Here is a 25,130-nt window from a genome sequence, read left to right as displayed (position 1 = left end):
CTCCCAGTAATCCCAAAATGATTTTCCAGCCTATCAAGTAGAATATGATGATCCACTGTATCAAATGCAGCACTGAGATCTAATAGCAACAGAACCATAGTGGTGTCCGAATCCACTGTAAGCAGAAGATCATTCACCACTTTAGTGAGAGCCGTCTCTGTGGAATGATATTTTCTAAAAGCAGACTGCAGTGGCTCAAAGAGATTATTCTCAGTAAGATAGTCTACGAGCTGCCATGACACCACTTTTCCAGAATTTTAGAGAGAAATGATAGATTTGATATCGGCCGATAGTTTTTCAGTACACTAGGGTCAAGATTAGGTTTCTTAAGTAATGGTTTAATCACTGCAGATTTGAAAAATTTAGGAACAGATCCAGAAGTTAAAGAAAGATTAATAATTTCCAGCACAGTCGGCCCAAGAGTGGGCCACAGGTCCTTACACAGTTTTGTTGGTATAGGATCAAATAAACAGGTTGTGCTTTTTGTTGACATTACGAGTTTTGTCAGCATGCCGAGTGAGATACTATCAAATTCTGTAAATCTAGGTAATACCTCAGTAGTGGCACCCACCTCAATAGCAGGGTGTAGTGGCTGGGTTAAGGCATGCTGGGATATGTTTAACCTGATGTCTTCTATTTTCTTCCCAAAGTATTCCAGGAAATCTTGTGCTGTAAAAGGACAGCGAACTACAGGTGGTTGTCCATGCATAAGTGTTGCCACCGTGTCGAACAAGAACTTTGAGTTATGCTTGTTTTTGTTGATCAAATCAGAGTAGTAAGTCCGCTTTGTAGCCAATAATAATAATAATAATAATAATAATAATAATAATAATAATCATTGAACCAAGGTGACTGTGATTTGGGGAGCGCAGTTTTAACACAGGTGGTGAAATCATGTTGAGTGTAGTTTTGAGCACTGATTTTAAACTATCCACAAGTCTGTCTACTGACTGGGTATTGTCAAATGTGAAGCTAAGACATCAGGCAGTCTAGCTTCGAGTTCAGTCTTAGTTGAGGAGTTAATGCATCGCCGTAATGATATATAAGGTTGTTGTTCCACTAAACACGGCAGTGAAACCGTAACTTAATAAGTGAGTGATCAGACACCACTGATGTAAGAGGCATGATGTCAATATTCGTGACAGCAATACCACGTGCGAGAACCAGATCCAGGGTATTTCCACTAATGTGCGTCGAACCCTGAATGCATTGCCAAAATCCTAATGCATCCACAATTTCCATAAGTAATTGCAGAGGGGATCAGAAGGCTTATTTATATGAATGTTAAAGTCACCAATGATCAGAATGTTATCTACACTAGTTGACAAATTAGAGATGAACGCACAAAATTCATCTAAGAATTCAGAATATGGGCCAGGAGGCCTATATACAGTGACAAAGTAATATGACTGATTTTTATTCTTCTGACCTTGGCAATGTGTAATATCCTGAGCAGAGCGGAGAATCAGATGCTCAAAGAGTGATATTTGTAACCCCCAACAGCTAATAAGCTAAACTAGATTCACAAATAAGAGCAACACCCCCGCCTTGCTTCGCATCACGAGGGACCTGACTAAATGTATATGCTGGTGGGCAGGCCTCATTTAAGGGGAGGACAGTTGTTGGTTTAGGCCAGGTTTCACATAGCCCAATCATATCTAAGTGATGATCAATAATTAGATCATTGATCAACAATGATTTGAGGACATTGATCTTATGTTAATGAGACCCAGTCTAAGGACCTCAGTGGGGTTGACAGTTGAACTGTTTTGGTTTAGGGGAGGTTCCAGAGTAGCATATATAAGATGCCTAGAAGTAGGTTTAGGTTTGAGACATTCCACGCGCGTTGTAGGTAGCAGACACGAAATCTTTGCTATTGCTGGAACAACCACTGGGCCATCCTCAATTTCAACATCATCCAATATAGTAATGGGTATTAAGTTTGGAAAGCATATCCCTCTATGATTTTTATGGACATGACTACGGAAGCAGGCCACAGTCTCAACTTGTTGAAATTCCCTCCCTGGCAAATAAACTGCACTATCACCATAGTGTATTTTCTGCACTAAATTCCCCGCTAAGCTAATGGATTCCACAGCCACATTTGTCATAAGCCTTGCAGGGTCTCCAATCACCTGCTCCGTGGCCTCGTGGCCTGCTGTAGATTCCTAATGTTACCCTCCCTGTGGAGCTCTATCTATGTTCGCAGACAAGATGGTGGCGCCTTCCCCAGTAGGGTGGAGGCCATCCGGCATCAGCAGGCCACGGCAGCCCCAGAACGAAGGCCAGTTATCAATAAAGCTAAAGCCTTGCTGTCTACAAAACTGCGCCACCCACCTATTTAACGATGTCAGCCTGCTAAACGCCTCATCAGTACCCCGGGAGGGGAGGGGACCAGAGACTATTAATCGATGCCAACACATCTTTCTGGCAAGGTCACAAGTCCTCTCTATGTCCATTTTTGTGACCTTTGACTGCTTCATCCTGATATCATTGGTGCCAACGTGAATAACTATGTGACTATATCTCATGTCATGTTCCTTCATCTCTCTTCCCTTCTGCAGAGTCAGCACCCTAAGATGAGATGCAATGTCGGGAGCTCTGGCCCCAGGAATACATTTAACATCAGCCGGCGTCTGTAACCTGACTTCGCGGGTGATAGAATCCCCTATCACTAAAGTCCGGTGTTTCGGCCTGGAGGACAGGAGTGGAAGTCACTTGTGGGCTCAGAGAATTCACATCAGGCAAATCCAAGGGGGAGAACCGATTCACAGTTCGCACTGGCGAGTGTGATCGGGGTGCCACAACCGGGCACCAAGCCCTACGGGGCTTCCTCCGCCTAGCCAGTCCGAAAGCTGTCCTCCACAGCCGGCGTTTCTAAGCTGATGCTAATGAGCCGCTAGCCGGCCCCAACACTAACCTCATCTGGAGTGCCCGTAACGTCTAACTCCACTGAGCTAAGAAGCTACTCTACCTTATGGACACGGCTCTCTAAGAGAGACACCCTATCTTCCAACATCACGCAGGATTTACGGAGGGTGTAAAGTAGAATTAGTAGTGTACCTTGTGCACTAAGAAATTCAAGAATGTAGCCAAGCAAACACGAGCTAACCAATAATGTATAAGCTAACCACTCCTAAGACTCGCACAGACGCAAATAAATTTATTGCACACTGAAAAACTAGCAGAAGTATTAAACAGGTAAAAAAAAAAAAGCAGCAGCTATAAATACACTAAACAGTTAATTAACTAACACGAGTGTAAAAAATAAAAGAAAAAAAAATGATGACGGGGGTCCGAAATAGCTAATGCAAGCTAACCGCTAGCAAAAATGCTAGCCGCTCCTAAGATTTTACACAGGAGTAAAATAATTACTTAAAATTTACAGCAGTTCGACTGAAAACGAACAGAGTATTAAACGGGTAGAAAAGAAACAGCTATAAAAAGTACGACGGGGGAAGGAGAGAGGTCGACCTAGCTAGCGAAAGCTAACCGCTAGCGAATGCTAACTGCTAGCGATTCACAACAGGACTGTTAAATAACATTCAGAGTAGATACAATTAATAACCAGAAGAGTGCTAAACAGAAATAAAAGAAGTGTATACAACCGTGTGAAGTTCAGAGTGGCGTCACAGCAACAAACAATCCGTCAGAAGCAAGTTGTCAGATCTGTGCCAGATCATTGGGTATGCTGCTCATCAAATTCAATATCTAATGTATATCTATGCAGCAGAACATTTGGATAGGATCTACTCACAACGCCACACTAAACAAGTGTTAGCCTGCTATTACGCTAACTGACTTTAAAAAATTACCGGCACAAATCGACACCAAGCAAACAAATAAAACCAAACAGCTGTAACACACCAAGTCTGCTTGCCAATTTGAAAGGTGCTACGATTTGGCCATGGTGCTAATGAGTTGATCAAGCATGTGCTACGAGTTAGTAGGTGATGCAAGCTGACCTGATACTGGTGGAAATATAAGGTTTATAGTGAAGGTCAAAGAAGAATGGTCACATTGATTCAAGGTGATACACAAGGCATGAGTAACTCAAGTAACCGCTTGTAACAACACACTGAAGCTTTGAAGGAGTTTGACTGCAGCAGAAGAAGACCACACCAGGCGCCACGTCCATCAATTAATAACACCCATAAAAAAAGACATTAGTTTATCCACCACTACTCCTACTGGTTAAATTGTGTCTAACTGTAATTCGGATGGGTTAAATGCAGAGGACAAGTTTTGTTTTATATACAGGGCTCGAAATAGTACGTGCATGTGCTAGTTGTGCACGTATTATTTGAGCGGTGCACGTAATTTTATACTGCACTTACTAGTGCAAGTAACTTATCCAAGTTTTAGCAACTATAAGCACCAGTAGAATGAACCAATAAAGGAATAAATAAGGAAAAAACAATTCCCAGTGTGTTGTCTTCGTCTTCCCTGCATTTTATGACTCAGACACACGGAGCGAGTTGCTGTGCTCCATTTGTTGTGTTCGCGCGCGCACATGTAAACAAAAAAGAAAAAAAAACTGGCTGGCTGCGGTTCCTCTCGCTCTCTCTCCCCTTAAACTCTGTCCTCATTGTGTAAACCAGTCACCATTTGTTTATTATACATCTGTGTAGTAATAAAATTATCTTCACGGACGATTAGTTCGCGCGCGCACGTGAAAAAAAACGTGGTGTCTCTGCGGTTCCTTTATGGAACCCAGGAGACGTCACCTAAAGTGATATTTTTTTCTGGCCATGATAATTTGTGCGCACGTTTTCCTTTAATCGAGCACACGAATATAAAACATGCACACGTTTTTCCTTCAATTGAGCCCTCAAATTAATAAAACATGCGCATGTTTTCCTTTGTTGTCAAAATGCACTTCATAATATGACATAAATTGTCATCTTCACGACGCTTCAACCTCAGCATACTTTTTATGTGCTTTAAACTCCAGATGATGCCATGCTGGGCAGCTGGAGTTCTCTGTATGTCCTTGTGCGCCAACCGAGACGATATACCCTGACCAGATCCATTTCTAATGGGAAATGTATGACACTGTCTCCTGGGTTGTTGACTAATAGTCAGCATTTATGTGTCAAGACAATACTGAATGTACGTTTTACAAATTGTGGCCACGTTTAAGTAGATCGTGCCCTTGTTTACTCAAACGATGCTTAAAACGAGGCGCACAATATCATAAAACGTGCGCATGATATAATAAAATGTGCTCACATTCTCTCCACATGCAAAACATTTTGCGATGACACTTCCAGGGCTCTGTAGTTCCTCGCTCTCTCTCCCCTGAAACTCTGTCATAATTGTGTTATAAACCAGTCACCATTTGTTTTATTATACGTGTGTAGTTAATAAATAGAATAATCTTCATGGACGATTCATTCGCGCTTGCACGTGAAAAAAAAAAAACTGAGGGGAGAGCAGCAGCAGCAGCAGCAGCAACGGCGGCAAACCCTCCCCAGAGAGGAATTAAGAGTCTGACACATCAGAGGAGTTTTAAGGTTGATATAAGACTGACTTTTGGTTGTGCAAGTAACTTTTTTTTTTGGGCAAGTAATTTTTTTGTTACTAGCACCAGTTGCAAGTAGGTTAAAAATGTATTTCAACCCCTGAATTCTATTTCTATCATTCCCGGCTGCATGCCAAAATCGTCTCGCATCCACTTTTATAAATTATATTTTATTTTGGCGAATTTCACTGATGGTGGTACAGCTGGTGCAAGAACTGGCAAGTCCGTTAGGTGGCAAGTATGCTTTGGACGAAGATCGGCCAAGTTTACCGAGCCGGACCTGGAACTTGCGTCTTGTCACTGACAACCTCACAGTCAGTTGCTCCATCTCACTTACACATTGTATGCATGTTTATCACGCTGCTAGTGTGTAGTACAATGACTGTATTCATGGAAACAAGATTTATTTTAAAAATAGTTGATATTTTCAGTTCCTCACTTTGTATGCAGGTGCTGTATGTGTCGTTTTTCAACTTTGAAATGACGTTGAATGAACCAGTTTCTAAAAAAATAAAATAAAAATAAAAATAAATAAAAAACCGACCTCCCACATCACTTTTTTCTGATGTCAAGTGTGATAAACTGTAAATTGAGGCCACATGTTCACCAAATAAGACAATGGAAGATTGGAAAAACAGTGGGTGGTTTGAAATGTCTTTGATTCCCACTACAACATTATACTTCTACAGTCAGAATTTGGTGCAATGTGAAAATGCAAATCTATTGTACCTTGCAACAACAGTTCAGTGTTATGGTGGCGTAACAGTGTGTGCTGTCATGTTCATATAAACCCAAATCATTGAGGGATATTTCCACCAGCTTTCCAGGATAATTAAGGCAGGTCTCTGAAGGCTTAAAAAAAAAAAAGAAGAAGAAGAAAAAGAGATCCAACCCAGAACCAGTAAGGTGTCCCTAATGAAGGGGCCAGTGAGTGTAGGATGTGAACCCTGTGGTGCAACAATAAAGCCTGCAGAATACACTGATCTGGCCGCTAATGGCAGTGGGCGAGGTAAACGTTTCTGTCTTGGTGTCAACAGACACAAGAGGTTGTTCGCAGTAAGTGAGGGGGGCAGTGTGTTTGTTTTAAGGAAATTACCGACGGTGTGTACTGAACCGGTAGTGATAGCTCCAGCTAACGCTAGCCTGGAGGCTAAAGCTAAGCGTTAAATACATTAACAACATAGCATACCACGCTTCTCATTTTCTCCCGTCTGTGGTTGTTCGCCTCGTCTTCCTCGTCGTCTTCGGATTCGGACCAGTCGAAAGACCGCTGCTCGCTGCCGGATGCTCGGCGTTGGGGGGCAGGGTTTTTTTCCCTCGATGTCGGGTCCTCCGGTGTGGTTTTGTCAGCTGCAGCACCGGGCTCGACACTAACCTCAGAATGGCTGGCAACCACAGCCGCCGTCTTTTGCCAGCGCCGCCTGACGCTCACCGCCGGGGCTCTCCGCGCTTTCTGGCGCCGATTTGTCCGTTTCGTTTAAGTCGCATCCCGGCCGGCACGGCTTAGTCTTCTCCACGAATGATTCACCTCCCCCACGGGGGATTTCTGTCGTTTTCGGAGACTCCGACGGGTCTACGGCGGCCATGTTTCACCCATGCACCCCCTGTCCAGAGCCAGACAGGATCAGGCTAGACACCCTGAGCCAGGAACGAGGCTTTTCAAAATAAACGGTCCATAGACTTTTGGGAAATATTTATTTACCATCTACCTTACCATTCAACCAAACTAGAGTAGTACTCATTAGAGCTGACGGTCTGCTGATACTCTTGTCTAAAAATAAGGGGAACTAGATTAGGTCTATTTTTACGGCTCATACCTGCAGACCATAAGGTTACGGCAATCGGACATCTTGACCCCAGGGACTGTGCCCTTCACCCAGATGGTTGACCAGAGTTTGACCCTGCCAAAGATAATTCTGGGATCCACCTGGTGGTGGACATTTGGTCCCTGTAGAGTTCAAATCAAATTCCTTGGCATCTGCTAAATGAATTATTTACGATCAAGGGTCACCTTTATCCTTCAACAATTTTCCTTACACTGTTTTTATTGCCACAGACCCTGGTCCTATCCCTAAACCCTTCCCAGTACAGAGGGGAGAATAATAATCAGGACATTAGCCTTAAAATACAACCATGTTTTTGTAGAAACCAGCAATAGGGCCTGGGAGGAGTGTGCCAACTGACACAGACATGGCCTTGATCCTAATGATGACCTTTGGCAAATTTGCAATTCCAGAACCTATCTTCATTATGTGTGCAAAGGTGCAAATCAGAATTTTTAAAAAATGAGGTTTGACCCTAGTGTCTGACCTGGGCAATTCCAGAGCCCACATGCATGTCTAATGGGTTTGGAGGATATCAGAAAATCTGAATTTTGGCTTGTGCCCCACCCCAACAATCTTGACTTTTGCCAAAACAAACCCTTTAAGGGCAATTTCACGTTCTCCCTCATTCCACAATTCAAGGTTTGGTGGAGAATGGGCCTATGACCTGGGAGGAACAGATGACAAATGGTTTCTCACATTACAGTATGGTGTAACAAAGTGCGATCCAGAGTGAAATATGTTCTTACTGGTTTAGCTAGTGAGGATTACCATTTGGGTAGTCTGGTAGAGTGTAGAATTCATAAGATAAAGTGTTGAAGTTCAATTATTACCGAATCCACAAATATTAGCTTAGTTCCAATTGTCACTGTTGGCAGGATGTGGCAGTCGACCACACATTGGTGCGGCAGGAGTCATTCTCAAGTCTCTAACGAGCTGTTCCTGTGCCTTAAATGGAAATGAGCTGTTGGTGACCATGTCCGACATCGCAGTTTGTCTGACATACTGTACAGGTCTGTCACCGAGCGCACAAACTATCTTACTTGCTGTGCTGATTAAACAGGAGTCCAAATTTAGCTTATAGCAGGAAAATTTATATATGAACTGTTAAAAATTTTTTTTGTGGACTTTGAGATTTCATATGAAACCCAAACTATATTACCTGTAAAAGGTAAATGGAAACTAGTTGTGCTGGCTCATCTTTTATGAAGAATTAGGTTTAATTTCCAGATTAATTCATGCATTTTGTTACAGACGAGTATATTAATATTGAAATTCAAGCACTAGTCCTGTAATGGTGTCAAATCAATTATATTAACTGTAGTTTTACATTTTCTAGTAAATTATTAAATGAAAGCAAAAGTGTATGAACATGATTTCCTGTAAATCACTTTACTACAGTTTAGAAAAATCATTTTGTTTGTTCTTGTAAAATGCAGCTGAAACAGACTCCATCCCCTCGAGGTTAACAAACTAAATCAAAAATAATAATGCAATTATCTTATCTCCAGATTAAAAGGTGATATACTGAATATGAACTAGTTAACATTTGGTGAACTTTTATGCATCAGATCAGTTCACAAAGTAACAGTTTTGCTTATGCAATATAACGTGCTTGTCTGTCACCTTCTGGACATGTCTGGGATGATTGCGGAGAATAATCATCATTACATACATAGTTAAAAATAATAATTGTAATAAACAAAATTGCAGCAGGTACTTGAAGTTACTTGTCAGTTTCTTTCATTTTCAAACCCTAGGTCTGATTTATTTTTCCCCCTCATCTCTGTTAATATTACTGCTGACTGGACATCGTGTGTATGTATATCATGTGAAAAATACTGAAGACAAAACAAAACTTACATCTTTTTCTGTAGACGGAGATCTTTTCTAACACTTCTGCATGTTTACTATCTCCTCAACGTAGTCACAATATTGAATTCCCCTGATATAAATCCACTGATAAACTTATGTTCAATGTGACACATCCACAAGTGACTGGCTACATTTGTTTGTAGTCCATGTGGACTTTTATTAAAGTTTAATTACATTTAATCAGAACAGTAGCTATTTGTAAAATATAGCGTGTGCAAAACCACACAGATGATGGACATATGTTGTTTCCTTGCAACTACCTACAAACACAGCCACCATATGACATGCAGGATTATGAAACATAGCCCTACACACTTACTGTGTATTTTAAAATTTCACCAGAGACATTTGGATGAAAATCAGAATCCTATACTGCAATGTGTCTGACAAAAACCCATAGGGCCACTTCATTTATATCAACAAAACAAGTGTAATACTGTAAAATGTATCATTTGTTTCCCAAATGCACCAAACAGAAGAGCACAGTCTTTATTGCCCACACTAAAGTTGGGGGAAAAATGTACCGTGAAACCTTAAAAAACAAAGCACAAGCATACAGTACGTTAGCAGGTAATTACAATACTGCTGTACAATTCTACAATATACGTTAGTAAATGCAGATTACAAGAACTTTAGGACAATGTAATTAGTGTATTTAGAGTATTAGACAGTTACTGAGCTAGTAAGAGCATCATCAGAATTGCAGCTTTGCTGCAAACCAAGTACAATGGCATACATATTAAAAATCAGAGCCTACAGTATTCTGCAGACGGAGCTCTGAGAATCTTATGAAAGAAGTCATTACCTTCTATAGCAATGGATTTCCTGGAAGTTCCCATCTTTTAGCGCAAGACTATTTATAAAGAATCCAGCTAAGGTTAAGGCCACTTCCTTCTCATGTGATGACTTTTCCTGTCACTCCAATCTTTATTGAAGGAAGAAGTTAACGAGGCAATCCTGAAGTTATTTTTAACAATTTGACATGAAGTTGTCCATATTATTGAAGAGTCTTAATAAAGGGGTCATATTATACTTTTCAGCAACCTATTACACTTCACCACAGACATTGAAGCCAAGAAATGACTTGTCTTCTCCTGTTGGAAAGAAGCGACTGCTGGCTACAAGGGGGCTCTACATTTGGAGAGGGTGCATCATTCAGTCTCTTGCCTACAAATACTTATACTGTATAAGAGCTGCTTTAGACCAAATAATTGCTCAGAAAAGAACAACCATCACCGGATGACCTGTTTGAGGCCCAGGTTTACTGATACGAGGGTCATGGCAAAGGCATAGCATTTTGAGATGTTGAAGGTGTTCATTAATTTTAATGGTAAAGAGTTTATTTAAAAAATAAATAATTTACACAATATGACCCCTTTAAATTTACCATGTTAAGTGATCACAACAAAAAATATAGGCTTTTTAACTTCCATTTTTAAATCAACATTATCTGTATCTACACAAACCAGCATCTAAATGTTATTAACTTAGTTTTAATGATTATCTTGCAGTGCCTAATTCAATCCGTTTTGGAGTGCGGAAGGGTTTCAAACTTTTGTTTGACCGACAGCAGTCGCTGACACGTTTGTTGTCACTTGCGTATCATGCAGTGTCCCTTTTAATTGGATGCAGTCTACTTGAAGTAGAAAATACGACAGTATATGTCATAATTCAGTCCTTATTTACATTTAAACACTGTCAATAGAAAAGAGCATTAATTATCACTTTTTTAAGAATTATTTCACACACATACTTTCATTTGTCTCAGCGCCGTCTCCTGCGCCTGTGATCGACAGCTCGTCCTCGCCGTGGCCTCTGCACACTTCCATTCATGCCAGTAGGATGGTCATGGGAGAAAGTGCAGTGTAGAACAGGGATGCTGGAGCAACTGCTACAGGTGACTGACTATTTGAATGCTGGGTAATTTGCGGCTGCTGCATTTGAGTTTGGTGCTGTTGTGATTGTTGCTGCAGTACCTGCGGTGGGTTGTTGTTGCTGCTGCTGCTGCGTTTGTGTGATGGTTCAATCCGCTGCTGCTGCGCCTCTATGTGCTGCTGAAGCTGCTGCTGTGCTGCCTGTGGTTGTACGTGCTGTTGAGATGTTTGTGAATGATTGCACATGTTGTACACGATGCTGCTGCGGTGATGTTGTGCCTCAAGCACTGCTAATAGCCTTTGCAGGAGGACATTGTTTTGCTGTAGACTGACCACTAATGCTTCTTGTGATGCAACAAGTGTCCTCATACCTGTCTGAAACCTTCCCCAAATTCCCGTAAACTCTTTTCTACCCGATTTCCCAGCTGAATTGCTGCTTCCCCTACCCTCGCAGCTCATCTTCCAGCCAGGAGCTGCGTGGCGGGGCTTCGAGAGGACCTTGTTGAGCTCCGAGCGATGGCTGGGGACTACTAGGCTGAGGGCTGCCATTGAGAAAAGGCGCACTGTAGAGGGGGGAAGGAGGCAGCCATCGTTCTGATGGAGGGGGCGGTCCAATGCCCAGGCCCAGTCCTAAGCCCAATTTGTCCTCCATGGTGTTCTCTACTGCTTCACAGTCAGGGTCTCCCAAGTCTCTCTCACGCTCACAATTGTCCTCATCTTTATCCAAACCATCTCTGTCCAGTCCTTCTACTCCCACTGCATATTAAAAAAAGCAAGAGATGGGTTTAGTGTGTACATACAAGGTAAAAAAAAAAAAAATCAGAGGCATGAAACAACTAATTCTTACCTGTGTCAGAGTCAGGGAAGCACGGGAAGATGGGCTTTGTTCTGCTGCTTTGCTTCTGCCTGGACTGCAGGAGCCTTGGGCTGGCCTGAGAAGGTCGTCCTAGCATCGAGGCGCTTCTGCTGGAGGGCAAGTAACAGCTGCGGTGGCGGGCATCTGCTAGCCTTCCTCCATTGCGCCGCTTCAAGTCATCCCAGCGTTTCTTCACCTCACGAAGTGTGCGTGGGACTCTGGATACGGCGTTGACTCTCTCAAGGATTCCTGCCCAGATGCGCTCTCTCTCGCGCCGCCGTAGCCTCCCTGCAGGGCCAAAGAGTTCGCCTTCACATCGAGTGACTTCTGACACCAACACCTCCAGCTCTGCTCCACTGAAACGGCTCTTTCTTTTCCCTGCACCGCCTGCAGCCAGTGCAGCTGACATAGCTCTGTCTGCAGAGGAAAATGGTAAGAGTTCAAACAAATAAATCAGGAAGGACAAAAAGAAATGTCCTTAACTGCAGTACACAGAACCAAAAAAGAATAAATATTGCACCTATATTTTTTTGTTCACGAAATACTACAGATGTTGAGCGAAGATAAAACCAGCCTGAAAAAAATCTTCTGTTCATCAACTGTCAACTGAAGGAAATTTAAGCAGCAATGATTTATAACTACTGAAGTGCTATAAACCATTAATTAAAAAACACTGAATCACTTTCATGGTCAATGCGCTGTTTTTTTTTTTTTTTTTTTGTTCATTACCATTACTGGAATATTTGTGGGCTTTGTAATGCAATTTAGACAAAACTTCATAGACTAATAGATTTATGTTTTAAAAAACCCTCAGCAGTTGAATTAACAGCTGTCAGCTCCAGGAGGATGCGCCTGTGCTGTGCTTTGCTGCACTGATCACACAATGGAACGGTCTTGGTTTCTTGATGATTAGCACACAGACAGACCGTAGATGGACCAATTCCATCCCCACATCTCAAAAGTCATCATCCATCTGTTGTTAGCCAGGTGAAATGTGGGCGTCCCCTTGGTTTTTTCCCAAGTTGCCAGCGTTTTCAACACTGAGGAACCTGTGTGCTGGATCATGACCACAGACGCGCACCGTATATCCAAAATGTCATTGCTGATGTTCTGTACTTCTCATCTGAGTCTCCCTAAGTAACTGTTTGACACAGTCATTTTAGCAGTACCCAAGGATCCTCTGAAAAGAAACTGATGTCAAAGACATCCAGTTGCTGCCTTCACTCCTTATTAGCAAGGGTGCACATAATTGGTACTCATTGTGTTTCATGTGTGCTAAAAATCATTGATGCACAGCAGGACAGTACACTTTCAATCTGTCATTGCTTTCCTCCTATGAAGTGCTTCCCTTGTGTTTTTCTGCATCATTTCTTTTTAGCACACATAAGCACCATGAGTACCAGTTATGTGCAGGCCTGCTTCTTAGGACCAAAGTCACTGAAGTATACAGTAAAAACAGGAAGCACCAGGATCCTACAGACCTGGACCTTTATTCTCCTGCAAATGTATCGGCATCATCAAACACTTCTGTCCAGGGGCCTCATAACTCCATAAGCTGTTCCACATAGTCTATCTCAAAAGCGTACAAAACAAAAGAGATGAACGTCACTGCCAAGATCAGTGAATCACTCTACGAATATGAGATTGTCACTGCACACAAATACATGTCTAATTGCCAAGTCCAGAAATTCCTTTAAATTCATTTAATACAGCAGCAAATCACAATACAAGTCATCTCAACATTCTGCACAAAAGCAACGTCTAGATGTTACCTACCCAAGAACAAGTACATTGGCAACAGTGGCAGGGACAAAGTCTTTCAGTATTTTTTCATTATAAGAAAAACTGCAGAGTGGACCAGTGGCAGTGGGGTGATCACCTGTTATGGTTATACTCACAAAATAGATCAAAAACACAACAAAGAATTGTCAGAACTTGTGTTCACACTGACATATGGGTGAAAAGACAACCTGGCGTAGTATTACATTATCATGTCCATCTGTGCCACTCTGGCTGCTGAAACCAGGATCCAGCAACTCGTAGCCACAGACTTAATGACCAACGTCATTAAGCACTGAGCCTTTTTCGCCACTGTTGCAAGATCCACGAGGACCAATACAGTCCTTATAGCCAGCCCTGTATGTGCCAGAGGTTGTATTTAAATCACCATCTGTCCCTCTGTGGCAGTTACCAATCTCTTAGTGAAGCTGCAAGTAAAAAGTGTCTCACCACAGTCAGAGGGTAGACCGAGACAACAGACAAGACACCCAGAGAATGCTTAAATCTGAACCTCATAGTACACTCATTGACTGATGGAGCTGGTCTGCCAAGGCTACTGCCACTCCCTTGAAATGCCAACCATTGGAGCTACCAGACCAAAAGTAGGTGTATCCAACCCACTGACATCTGGTGACTTCCACGCCTCTGCACCTCAGACAGTGCAGGATTTTTCCTGAGTTTGACCTTAAAAATTTAATCAGTTGTTGCCTATCAGGATATATGAATCCTCTGTAAAAATTTCATAACGATATATTAAAAATTGTGGACTCCAGGCTGTTTAAAAACAGACAAACGGGGAAAAAACATAACCTTAGCCCAACTTCATTGGCGGAGGCAATAACTAATATTTGTATCTTGACTTGAGTTAAATGGCTGCATTTAGAATTTACAGATAGAGCAGGAGTTTTCAAACAAGCAGTGACCTTATTCAGACTTACTTTGTTCAATGGACAAGAGGTCGTCTGAGGACATGCCAGGTGCCATGATGTTTGGATGCACCACTACCACGTTGAAGGGGAGTCCCCCTGGTAATCCACTGCCCTGGTCACAGCTAGCATCTGAGTCCTCATCGTCCCTGGGGAAGCCGTTTTCCGAGACTCCCCCTCCAAAGGGTCCCTCCGGAGACTCCACTTTGATGTGCATGGGAGGTGATTGCTCGTACAGCAGCCCCCCCTCCTCGTAGTACTCAGTCATGAGTCAGACCTGAGTTACAGCAGAACTGACTGGTGGGCCAATTCTGATTCTGACAGCTTCTGCTCCAGTAACACAAGAATATAAATGAGAGTGCATTGACAAGTATGTTACAGATTTACAACATCGGAATCAATTCCAATTTTTCAATTCTGCTCAGATTTAATTCCTATGGATTTAAAAAGGTTCAATTCCAATCATTCAGAAATGCAGGTGCTCTAAATGTGTGTTTTTCCACCACCCATAGAAACAGGCTCAGTCATTTCAAATGAAGAAGTCCTATACAGGATCTGAGGCCCATTGGTGCCCATACTTATCCTGGGAGTCCATAGCGTGAAGCAGATAGGACACCAGTCTGATGCAGGTTACTTCCCCAACCAAGGCTGATACTCATTTACAGCTGGGTGCACTGAGACAATGTAGATCAAGTGTCTTGTTCAGGTAAACACTGGTCGCGTGACCAGGAATTGAACCCAGGTCTCAACTCCTATCCCACTGACCTGTTCTACATTTAGACTCAACATTATTAAATATGTAAGGAAAATTATCTGTGCACACACAATAGGACTGAGGCCAGTTTGAGAATAAATATTTACAGTTTTCAAGGTTTGAAATTGACAGTCACTGATTCTGCACGTTTCAGGTGGGAACATCTGTAATGCAGAGGGCTGTTTGTCACAGGAATGATGTAAATGCTGTTCTGCAGTCCTGTCAAATTTCATATGCTGAACTGATGGAATTGAAAGCAGAACTGGTCAATTCTATTAGAAAGAAAGAAAAAAAAAAACAATTCAATTGGGTGATTAACACCAAGATCAACACATTTTGTACTGATTAGCCTGTTCAGGTTTTATAATTAAGGCTATTCCAGCATACGCTGGACAGTAGGGGTGTGAATTTTTCAGTATCTCTCAATTTGTTTTGATTCTGATTCATGGGGTCACAATTCGGTTCAAAAGCGATTTTCAATTCTAAATTAATTCAGTATATAGAGCTGCTAATTTCAGGAGCTACTCAAGTGTGCTGCAGTGTGCTCAGAAAGGTGGTGTGGCAAATGATGCCATGAAAGCAAAGTGTCTCCAAGATGATGTATTTTTATATGTGAAAAATGCAGTGAAAACAAAAGCTAATCTATGAATTCTATGAGTCGCAGCAATGTCACTTTCGGTTTGCTTCCGCATCATGTGACTCACTGCTGTGAAAACACGCTGCCGGGCGTCTTGTTATACCATAGAGATGCAGTCAACGTAATCTCACCGCAGTTCGCGATGACATAATGAAAAGTAAATTAATCTATGATTCGTGATACCATCATGGACGGGAGCACAAATTCATTTTGTGATGGGGCACGAAATGCAGGGTGACATGGGGGGTCTGGGGGGGGTAAGGGAAGGGCGAGACTTACGTTATGGTTAGAGTTAGGAGAAGGAGTAAGATTAGGAATAGTAAAAAAAAACCTGCAACACAAAAATGTGACTCATTTCATGACAGGGGCACACAATAAAGCGTGAGACTGGGCTGGTATATTTGCAAGAGTTATTTTCTGTTGAATTGAAACAGTGGGTACAATGTAGGAAAATCGCATAAAATTAAACTGTGTGCTACTTAAACAATCCACCCCAGCTTGACTATTTTCACGCCAGCTGGCGTTGTGTCCGGATGTGCAACCGAAAGAATAAAGATTGACTTTCCATGAAGCTGTAAGGGTACAGGGCTCATATCCACAAAGCAGCCTAAGGCTAAAAATAGCTCCAAGTGACGTTATTCTAAGAAAAATCTTAGAATTCCTCGAATTCTTAGACATTTCTTAGAATTTTCCCTTGGTAAGATGAAAGTTGTCCGCAAAGCACCTTAGGCCTTTAGAGAGCTCCTAATGTGCCAAAGTGGTAAGAGTAGGGAGGAGGACTTTTAGGAAGCCGAGGAGTGTCTTAAACAGAGGTGATGGTGGAAAAGACAGAAGTACAGAAAAATTAAATTAAAAATGACCCTTGCGGACGTTACACCACCGTTCTGTCAAAACCAAGTGGGAGATGGGTAAAAAGTCGCATAAACTACAGCTAACATTTACACTTAGATGGGCATTGTACTTTGAAATATGTATTCTCCGATATACATCGTCAATTTGTATAAAAGATACGCGTATTAAGAAAATTATAACAAGTTACAAAACAACCTGAGAATTGTCCGTCAAAATAACATCCGCAAGGGTCCATACTCCTTATTAATTTCACTTTTCCATATGGAAAAGTGAAATTTTAAAGTTATAGTAATGAGTTATCTTGAGCTTTGTGGTTTACGAAGAATGTGTACTACAATTTCAAACTAGTTTGCAATAAAACATGTAACTTGAAAATTACCTTTGTGTTACACTTTCATAACAGTTTAGCATATTGGTGAGCCATATACACACTGATAATATTGTTATTATTATTATTATCGGTATTATTATTATTTTCTTTTATTATTACTTCTATTTTATCATTTGATTTTAAATGGACCACAATGGAAATGTGTTTAATTTTGTGCCATGCATGTATTTTTAATTTATTTACAATTATATTAGGTACTCACAATGAACATACAAAAACTCACACATGCATGCTTTTAATATATAGATATTCTGCATGTGAATTAGGTACGTTCAAACATTTTCAAGCTGTGTAACAATTCATTTAATTTTGCTGGCTTTCATCATCATAACATTAAGTTATCCTCACAATGACACGTCTTAATGCAGTTCAGGTTATGTGATCGGTTGATTTCACTGTCCATTCATGACTAGGAGGGCGGAGCATTTATTTTTTATTCCTCCTCCCCTTTCTGTGACAACAATCAGCTCTCAGAGGACTGCGTCATACCTAGCAAGAGGGTCAACCCTGCCTCCTCACAAAGATAAAAGTTTCTGTCCCCTCCTTGCTCAGAGTTCAAGGTTCAAAGGTTCAAAAGGTTTATTGTCATATGTACAGTAAGAAACGTATTTCCCTGTGCAATGAAATTCTCTTCTTTGCTGCTCTCACCGGGTGTCTATAATAATAGTCAAAATAGGCATTAAAAAAAAAGCATTAAAAGCATTAAGCATTAAAAAGTAAAGTAACAATAAAGGTGCAGTTACAGTATGAAGTGAAATGAAATAATGTGCAAATAGCAAGATTCAAGTATTAACAGTTAACAGTAAAGTAACAGTAAGGTGCAGTAACAGTGTGAAGTGACCCCAGGGGGTCTGCTCAGTCCTTAGCAGCATTCAGCAGTCTGATGGCAGTGGGGTAGAAAGAGTTTTTGAAGCGGGTGGTTTTGCATTTCACACTCCTGAACCTCCGTCCTGAAGGCAGCAGTGTGAACAGTCCGTATTGGGATGTGTAGGGTCTTTTATGATGGCGGCAGCTCTATTGTGGACTCTCCGATGGTAGATGCTCTGCAGAGATGGTAGTGGCGTCCTCGTGATCTTGATGCGTCTTCACTACTTTCTGCAGGCGTTTGCGGTCATTCACCGTTGAGCTGCCATACCCACGCAGTAATCGAGGTGGTGAGAATGGACTCAATGATGCAGCTGTAGAAGTTGCTGAGAATCTTGGGTGACATGCCAAATTTCCTCAGCCTCCTCAGGAAGTACAGCCGCTGCTGAGCCTTCTTTACCACCTGTGTGGTGTTAAGTGTCCAAGTGAGGTCACTACTGATGTGGACCCCCAGATATTTAAAGCTGCTCACTCTCTCCACCTTGCGGCCTTGGATAGACAGTGGGCTGATGAGGTTCCCTCTCCCTCCTCATGTCCACTATCATTTCCTTGGTTTTATCTGTGTTCAGAGTGAGTTGTTGACTCCACACCATGTCACCAGGCCTTCCACCTCCCTCCTGTAAGCTGCTTCGTCTCCGCCGGTGATGCGTCCAATCACAGCAGTGTCGTCAGCAAACTTTATGATGGTGTTGTCGGGGTGAGAGGCGGCACAGTCGTAGGTGAAGAGGGTGTAGAGAATAGGGCTGAGGACGCAGCCCTGCGGGGTACCGATGTTGGTGGTGATGCTGGCTGAGGTCTTATTCCCAATCTTGGCAGACTGTGGTCTGCCAGTCAGAAAGTCCAGAAGCCAGTCACAGAGGGTGGGGTGGAGTCCAGGGCAGACAATTTGTAGGTGAGTTTGTGAGGGATGACCGTGTTGAAAGCCAGAGCTGTAGTCAATGAAAAGTACTCTGATGTAAGAGTCTTTATTTCAGGTGGGAGAGGGAGGCGTGCAGGGCGGCGGCAATGGCATCCGAAGTTGACCTGTTGTGCCTGTAAGCGTACTGCAGGGGGTCTGTGATGTCCGGTATGCAGCCCTGAATGTATGACAGTACCACTCTCTCGAAACACTTCATAATGATTGGAGTGAGTGCCACTGGCCTATAGTCATTCAGGCAAGACGGGGGGTTCTTCTTGGGGAGGGGGATGATGGTGGTGGTCTTGTAGCAGGTGGGAACAGTGCATTGACTGAGGGAAAGGTTGAAGATGGAGGTAAGAACGTCAGTCAGCTCGTTGGCACACGCTCTGAGGGCACGACCAGGTATGTTATCCGGGCCAACAGCTTTCCGGAGCCGAATACTCCTCAGTGCTCTGTGTACCTGGGCTGGTGTGATAACGAGAGGGGAGGAGGGAGGTTGGGCAGCCGAAGTGTGTGTATGATCTATGGATGTGGTACAGGTGGAGGTGGAGCTCTCAAAGCGTGAGTAGAACACATTGAGGTCTTCCAGGAGGCTGTCTGAAGAGCTGATGGTGGTGGTCCTGGAGCCGGTTCTGAAGTCTGAGATGTGGTTCAGACCTTGCCACATCCTCCTGGGGCAGCATTGGAGTAGAAGTTCTCTGTCTTCTCTCTATGCTGCCTATTGGCCGCTCTTATGGCCTTCTTCAGTCTATATTGTGCGGCTTTGCGCTCAGCCTCGTTGCCAGATTTAAATGCAGCAGTGCGAGCACGCAGTAAGCGCAGTACCTCGGTATTAATCCAGGGCTTCTGGTTGGGGAACTTCTTGACTTGTATGGTGGGTATGATGTTCTCAACACAGGTGCTGATATACCCAGATACATACTCAGCATATTCTACTACGCTAACAGAAGAATCCTCCTGGATGGCCGCGGTTCTAAACACATCCCAGTCTGTTTTAGCAAAACAGTCCTGCAGAGTGCTCTCAACCTCTGGTGACAATAGCTGCACCTGTCTGGTGACAGGATTCGATTGTTTAAGTCTCTGTCTGTAAGCTGGGTACAGGAACAAAGAGATGTGGTCAGAGCTGCCAAATGAGGGGCGTGGTGCTGCCCTCAGAGCGCCACGGATATTACTGTATGCGTGGTCCAATATATTTTTACCCCTGGTGGGAATGTCCACATGCTGGTAGTATTTGGGGAGTACAGTCTTTAGGTTGCCCTTGTTAAAATCTCTGACGATTATGCAAACGGCGTCTGGGTGAGCGGTCTCTGTCGCGCTGATGACGTCATGCAGTTTACTGAGTTGCTCTCAGACACCTGCTGGCTCAGTCTTAGGATAAGATTCCTTGCCAGGAAATTTTAGGCTATGTTAGGAGGTCTTTGAGATGTTTTGTGGATATGGGCTGAGGTCTTTCGAAACGAAACAGACGTTGGATCTGATTATTCTTTTTGGATGTTCAGAATTGGCTAGAAACTTGTTCAAGTGAAGCAGAATGAAATAAAAAATAAAAGTGGAGAGATATGAAATTTGCTGCCTTGTTTATAAAATCCACATACCGTAACTTTAATCTTGAACAGCAGAAAGCTGCATGTAATGGGGCTATTCCACAGAGCACCATTCCTTCCTGTTTCATCCCAAATAGCACAATGACACGCATTTTGAAGCATCATAGTAATTTCTTGATTCATGTTTTGTCCGTCTTTAACAAACTTGGTATAGGCAGTAGTTACAGCCATCATCAGCACCAGTTTTGAAATTGGGGTAAAATTTTTGAGCTGTTCAAAAATTTCATCCTGATTCGCCAAGTCTGTGTCATTACATGGCCACTTCCAGGTGTTCGTAGTTTTAACAGCTTCAATCATGTTCAAACATCTTTAAACGGGGTATTACTAGTGAGTACAGCTTGAAACTTGTTTGCCTGTGCTCCATCAGGGGAAAAACTTGAAGTAGGAGCAGGGTTTGTTGCAGGTCTGGCCGAGGATGCAGCCGGCGCAGCATTACTTATGTATTTGAGCGGGTTGCCAAGTATAGACTTGGGGGTCAGTCCTTTCATTCCATTTTTGCACTTTTTCTGGGTTGTGGGGGATCGTAATAGAATGGTGCCTTGTCGAATAGGGGCGTCACCCCTGTCACATTTTTCCATGCAATGTGGAGCTGTGTCAGGAAGGGCATCCGGTGTAAAACTTGTGCCAAATCAGCATGCAGGATCCACCTTAGATCTGCTGTGATGACCCCAAGAGAAAAACAAGAATAACAATTCTGACATACAGTGAGGAAAATAAGTATCTGAACACCCTGCGATTTTGCAAGTTCTCCCACTTAGAAATCATGGAGGAGTGAAATTCTCATCTTAGGTGCATGTCCACTGTGAGAGACATAATCAAAAAAAAAAAAAAAATCTGGAAATCACAGTGTATGATTTTTTTAAATATTTATTTGTATGTTACTGCTGCAAATAAGTAGTTGAACCCCTACCAACCAGCAAGAATTCTGGCTCACACAGACCTGTTAATTTTCTTTAAGAAGCCCTCTTATTCTGCACTCTTTGCCTGTATTAATTGCACCTGTTTGAACTTGGTTACCTGTATAAAAGACACCTGTTCACACACATCAATCAATCACACTCCAACCTGTCCACCATAGCAAGACCAAAGAGCTGTCTAAGGACACCAGGGACAAAACTGTAGACCTGCACAAGGCTGAGATGGACTACAGGACAACAGGCAAGCAGCTTGGTAGAAGACAACAACTGTTATGATTATTTATTAGAAAGTGGAAGAAACACAAGATGACTGTCAATCTCCCTCGGTCTGGGATTCCATGCAAGATCTCACTTTGTGGGGTAAGGATGATTCTGAGAAGGCTCAGAACTACACAGGAGGACCTGGTCAATAACCTGAAGAGAGCTGGGACCACAGCCACAAAGATTACATCAGTAACACATGATGCTGTCATGATTTAAAATCCTGCAGGGCAGCAATGTCCACCTGCTCAAGCCAGCACATGTCCAAGCCCATTTGAAGTTCACCAGTGACCATCTGGATGATCCAGAGGAGGCATGGGAGAAGGTCATGTGGTCAGATGAGACCAGAATAGAGCTTTTTTGGAATCAACTCCACATACCACGTTTAGAGGATGAGAACAACCCCAAGAAAACCATCCCAACCGTGAAGCATGGGGGTGGAAACATCATACTTTGGGGGTGCTCTTCTGCAAAGGGGACAGGACGACTGCACCGTATTGAAGGGAGGATGGATGGGGTCATGTACTGCGAGATTTTGGCAAACAACCTCCTTCCCTCAGTAAGAGCACTGAAGATGGGTCATGGCTGGGTCTTCCAGCATGACAATGACCCCAAACACACAGCCAGGGCAACTAAGGAGGGGCTCCGTAAGAAGCATTTCAAGGTCCTGGAGTGGCTTGGCCAGTCTCCAGACCTGAACTCAATAGAAATTCTTTGGGGGGAGCTGAAACTCCAAACCTGAAAGATTTGGAGAAGATCTATATGGAGGAGTGGACCAAAATCCCTGCTGCAGTGTGTGAAAACCTGGTGAGAAACTACAGGAAACGTTTGACCTCTGTAATTGCAAGCAAAGGCTAATGTACCAAATATTAACATTGATTTTCACAGGTGTTCAAATACTTATTTGCAGCAGTAACATACAAATAAATTATTAAAAAAAATCATACATTGTGATTCCAGATTTTTTTTTTTTTTTAGATTATGTCTCTCACAGTGGACACGCACATAAGATGAAAATTTCAGACCCCTCCATGATTTCTAAGTGGGAGAACTTGCAAAATCGCAGGGTGTTCAAATACTTATTTTCCTCACTGTACATCTATTTTTGTTTTTTCGTTTCAACGCTCAGACAGGTCACCACCTTCTGATTTTTTTTTTTTATTCCAGTTCCAACTGTTGATTTGTCATCAGTCCTCTTCAGCATGTGGTATCGTTTAAATATTAGACGCTAACACAGACTCTGAGGCGGTGATTTATGAAAAACACTGCTGCATAAATAAGAACCCTCAAATGTTGTTTTGTAGCACTGTGGTGTGTACAGATCAGTGAGCTAAACATTCAAAGTGATCAGAGTCCTCAGACATTCATGAAAATTCAGTAAGGTATATCTTCTATTATACACTGCAGTTCTAAGGTAGAACTCTACTAGTGTATACCTAAATATCTAGAAAAAAAGAAGAGCAGAGCCACTTGGGTGCCTGGTCTTGAGAACCAGGGATGGTCGAGTCCTATAGTACCAACAGGATCCATTCTACAGCAGGTCAAGTACTATAGTACCAACAGGATCCTTTTTACAGCATATTGAGTACATTAGTACCAAGAAGATCCATTCTACAGCAATCAGAGTACTATAGTACCAACAGAATTTATATAATGGCTGAGTGAATTCTTGTCATTTGATTGGTGCTTTGTATGCCACGTGACATGGATTATTTGTCCCATTTGTGTTGTTTTGCATTTACCATACAAATTTGGTTGCATACATTTTGTACCATTGCATGCAGCGACCACCGCATGCACACAGAGACTAGTGAAGATAGCGTTTAGCTAAACATAGCAGAGTTTGTTTTGCTGATGGACGACGATTTGAAGGAGCTAATTGGCAGTACTAATTCTTCTAACACAAAAAACAAAACCACTATGCAGTAAGCCGTCTGGAGGCATGACGAGCCATTAGGATGAAAAGATGGACAAATTTCTGACACAATTTTTTGCTAGAGTGAGGAAAGTGCAGACGGCAGTCTGTACATGAAGTCAGTGCACAGCATCATGGACTACCTTGTCAGAATTGTTTTTTGCAAGATGACTGAGAACAATTTTGGACTCCTATTTAAAGTTCGTGTTGGACTGTTGATGTCAAAGCACCAGTAACGCACACCAAAATGTAAGTACGTTTTCGGTTGTTTATAAATTAATAAAATATGAAATGACAAGGATCTATTTTAGTCATTATAAAAACAAATAATGCATGTTTTTTCTTTCAATGGGACAAATATTTCATGAAGTGAAAGACTGAAAGTTCCATTCAATGAGGTGAAGAATTAAAAAACATTATTTATTTGTATACCATTCTATAGCAGTCAGAACTATAGTACCAACAAGATCCATTCTGCAGCAGTCAGAATACTATAGTACCAACAAGATCCATTCTGCAGCAGTCAGAATACTATAGTACCAACAGGATCCATGCATTCTTCAGCAGAGTACTATAGTACCAACAAGATCCATTCTACAGCAGTCAAGTACTATAGTACCAACAGAATCCATTCTACAGCAGTCAGGGTACTATAGTACCAGCAGGCTCTATTCTGCAGTTGAAATAAAACTAAACATAATATTTCTTACAACAATGAGGCTTTTTCAAATAACTGTGGCGTTTTTTTTTGTCAGTGAGCCGGACGTCTGTAACCTGCCGCATCGCTGCGCATTTTTTTTTTTCTGCACTACATCCGCAACGGTTGCGCATTCGGCATACATTAAGCGCTGGTGTTGCGGGGCAGCTAGCTAACAGGCTAGCGGCGTTCCCAGAGAAGCCGCACCTTTCTACGAGTCGCCGGTAACACGAGAGCAAAACATGAGGGCAGAGCCGACTATGTTCAGCTTCTTACCTCATGACATCGGTACATGTGCGGCAAAACAAAACCAAAACACAGCTGCCGCAGCTGTCAGCTCACCAGACGATACACAAACCGACGACGGTCGCGCTGTGATGACGTCATCCGAGGCACTGACACATGAAAACCAGACAGGGCCGCACGCATCTCAAAACAGTAGGTCACCACACCCCCACCCCAAACAAAAACAAATATACAAACAATACTGAAGTAATTTAAAAAATGCAAAAGGTCAAATTATTTATTCTTGCGCTATCATCACACCAGGCTCAGCTGCGACCATAGCAACCAGGAGAAAGGGGAAAACAATTCCTAACAGTTCAGCATATAGTGCATGTGCAGTAGATGACAAATTTTCACTTTCTGAGAATCAGCACGATTAAAAGTTGCTGTGTAGTTGA

General features: G+C 42.4%; 2 protein-coding genes across 3 annotated transcripts in view; both read right to left on the bottom strand.

Annotated features, from left to right (window-relative positions):
• zgc:66448 (uncharacterized protein LOC327401 homolog) overlaps positions 1–6,867 on the bottom strand; it is a 39,957-nt gene extending 33,090 nt beyond the window's left edge. Inside the window, exon 1 of the mRNA XM_034175120.1 lies at positions 6,712–6,867. The gene's annotated coding sequence lies outside the window, so the exon portion shown is untranslated. The remainder of the gene's footprint in view (positions 1–6,711) is intronic.
• Positions 6,868–10,953: 4,086 nt separating this feature from the next.
• Positions 10,954–24,856, bottom strand: si:ch211-261d7.3 (myb-related transcription factor, partner of profilin). 2 transcript variants are annotated; one of them, XM_034175117.1, is made up of 4 exons: positions 24,724–24,856; positions 14,670–14,984; positions 11,944–12,369; positions 10,954–11,852 (listed from the first exon to the last, which is right to left on the bottom strand). In XM_034175117.1, the coding sequence occupies exons 2-4, from the start codon at positions 14,923–14,925 to the stop codon at positions 11,539–11,541; spliced, it is 996 nt and encodes a 331-aa protein (XP_034031008.1). In that variant the 5' UTR covers positions 14,926–14,984; positions 24,724–24,856; the 3' UTR covers positions 10,954–11,538. The 2 variants fall into 2 exon arrangements, with proteins under 2 accessions (XP_034031008.1, XP_034031009.1); XM_034175118.1 differs by having other exon boundaries at positions 14,670–14,934; positions 24,724–24,831.
• Between the last annotated feature and the right edge of the window lie 274 nt (positions 24,857–25,130).

This window comes from Thalassophryne amazonica, chromosome 7, assembly GCF_902500255.1.
Source record: "Thalassophryne amazonica chromosome 7, fThaAma1.1, whole genome shotgun sequence".
In the NCBI taxonomy this organism is placed as follows: domain Eukaryota; kingdom Metazoa; phylum Chordata; class Actinopteri; order Batrachoidiformes; family Batrachoididae; genus Thalassophryne; species Thalassophryne amazonica.
Note: the sequence above shows the minus strand (reverse complement) of the source record. Positions and strands in the feature narration are given on the sequence as shown.

Coding starts and splice junctions, on each gene's coding strand:
- si:ch211-261d7.3 (XM_034175117.1), bottom strand. CDS start 14,925: ATGACTGAGTACTACGAGGAGGGGGGGCTGCTGTACGAGCAATCACCT. Junction 12,370..14,669: donor CCTCTTGTCCATTGAACAAA/GTAAGTCTGAAT, acceptor TTTCCTCTGCAG/ACAGAGCTATGTCAGCTGCA. Junction 11,853..11,943: donor CTTCCCTGACTCTGACACAG/GTAAGAATTAGT, acceptor TTTAATATGCAG/TGGGAGTAGAAGGACTGGAC.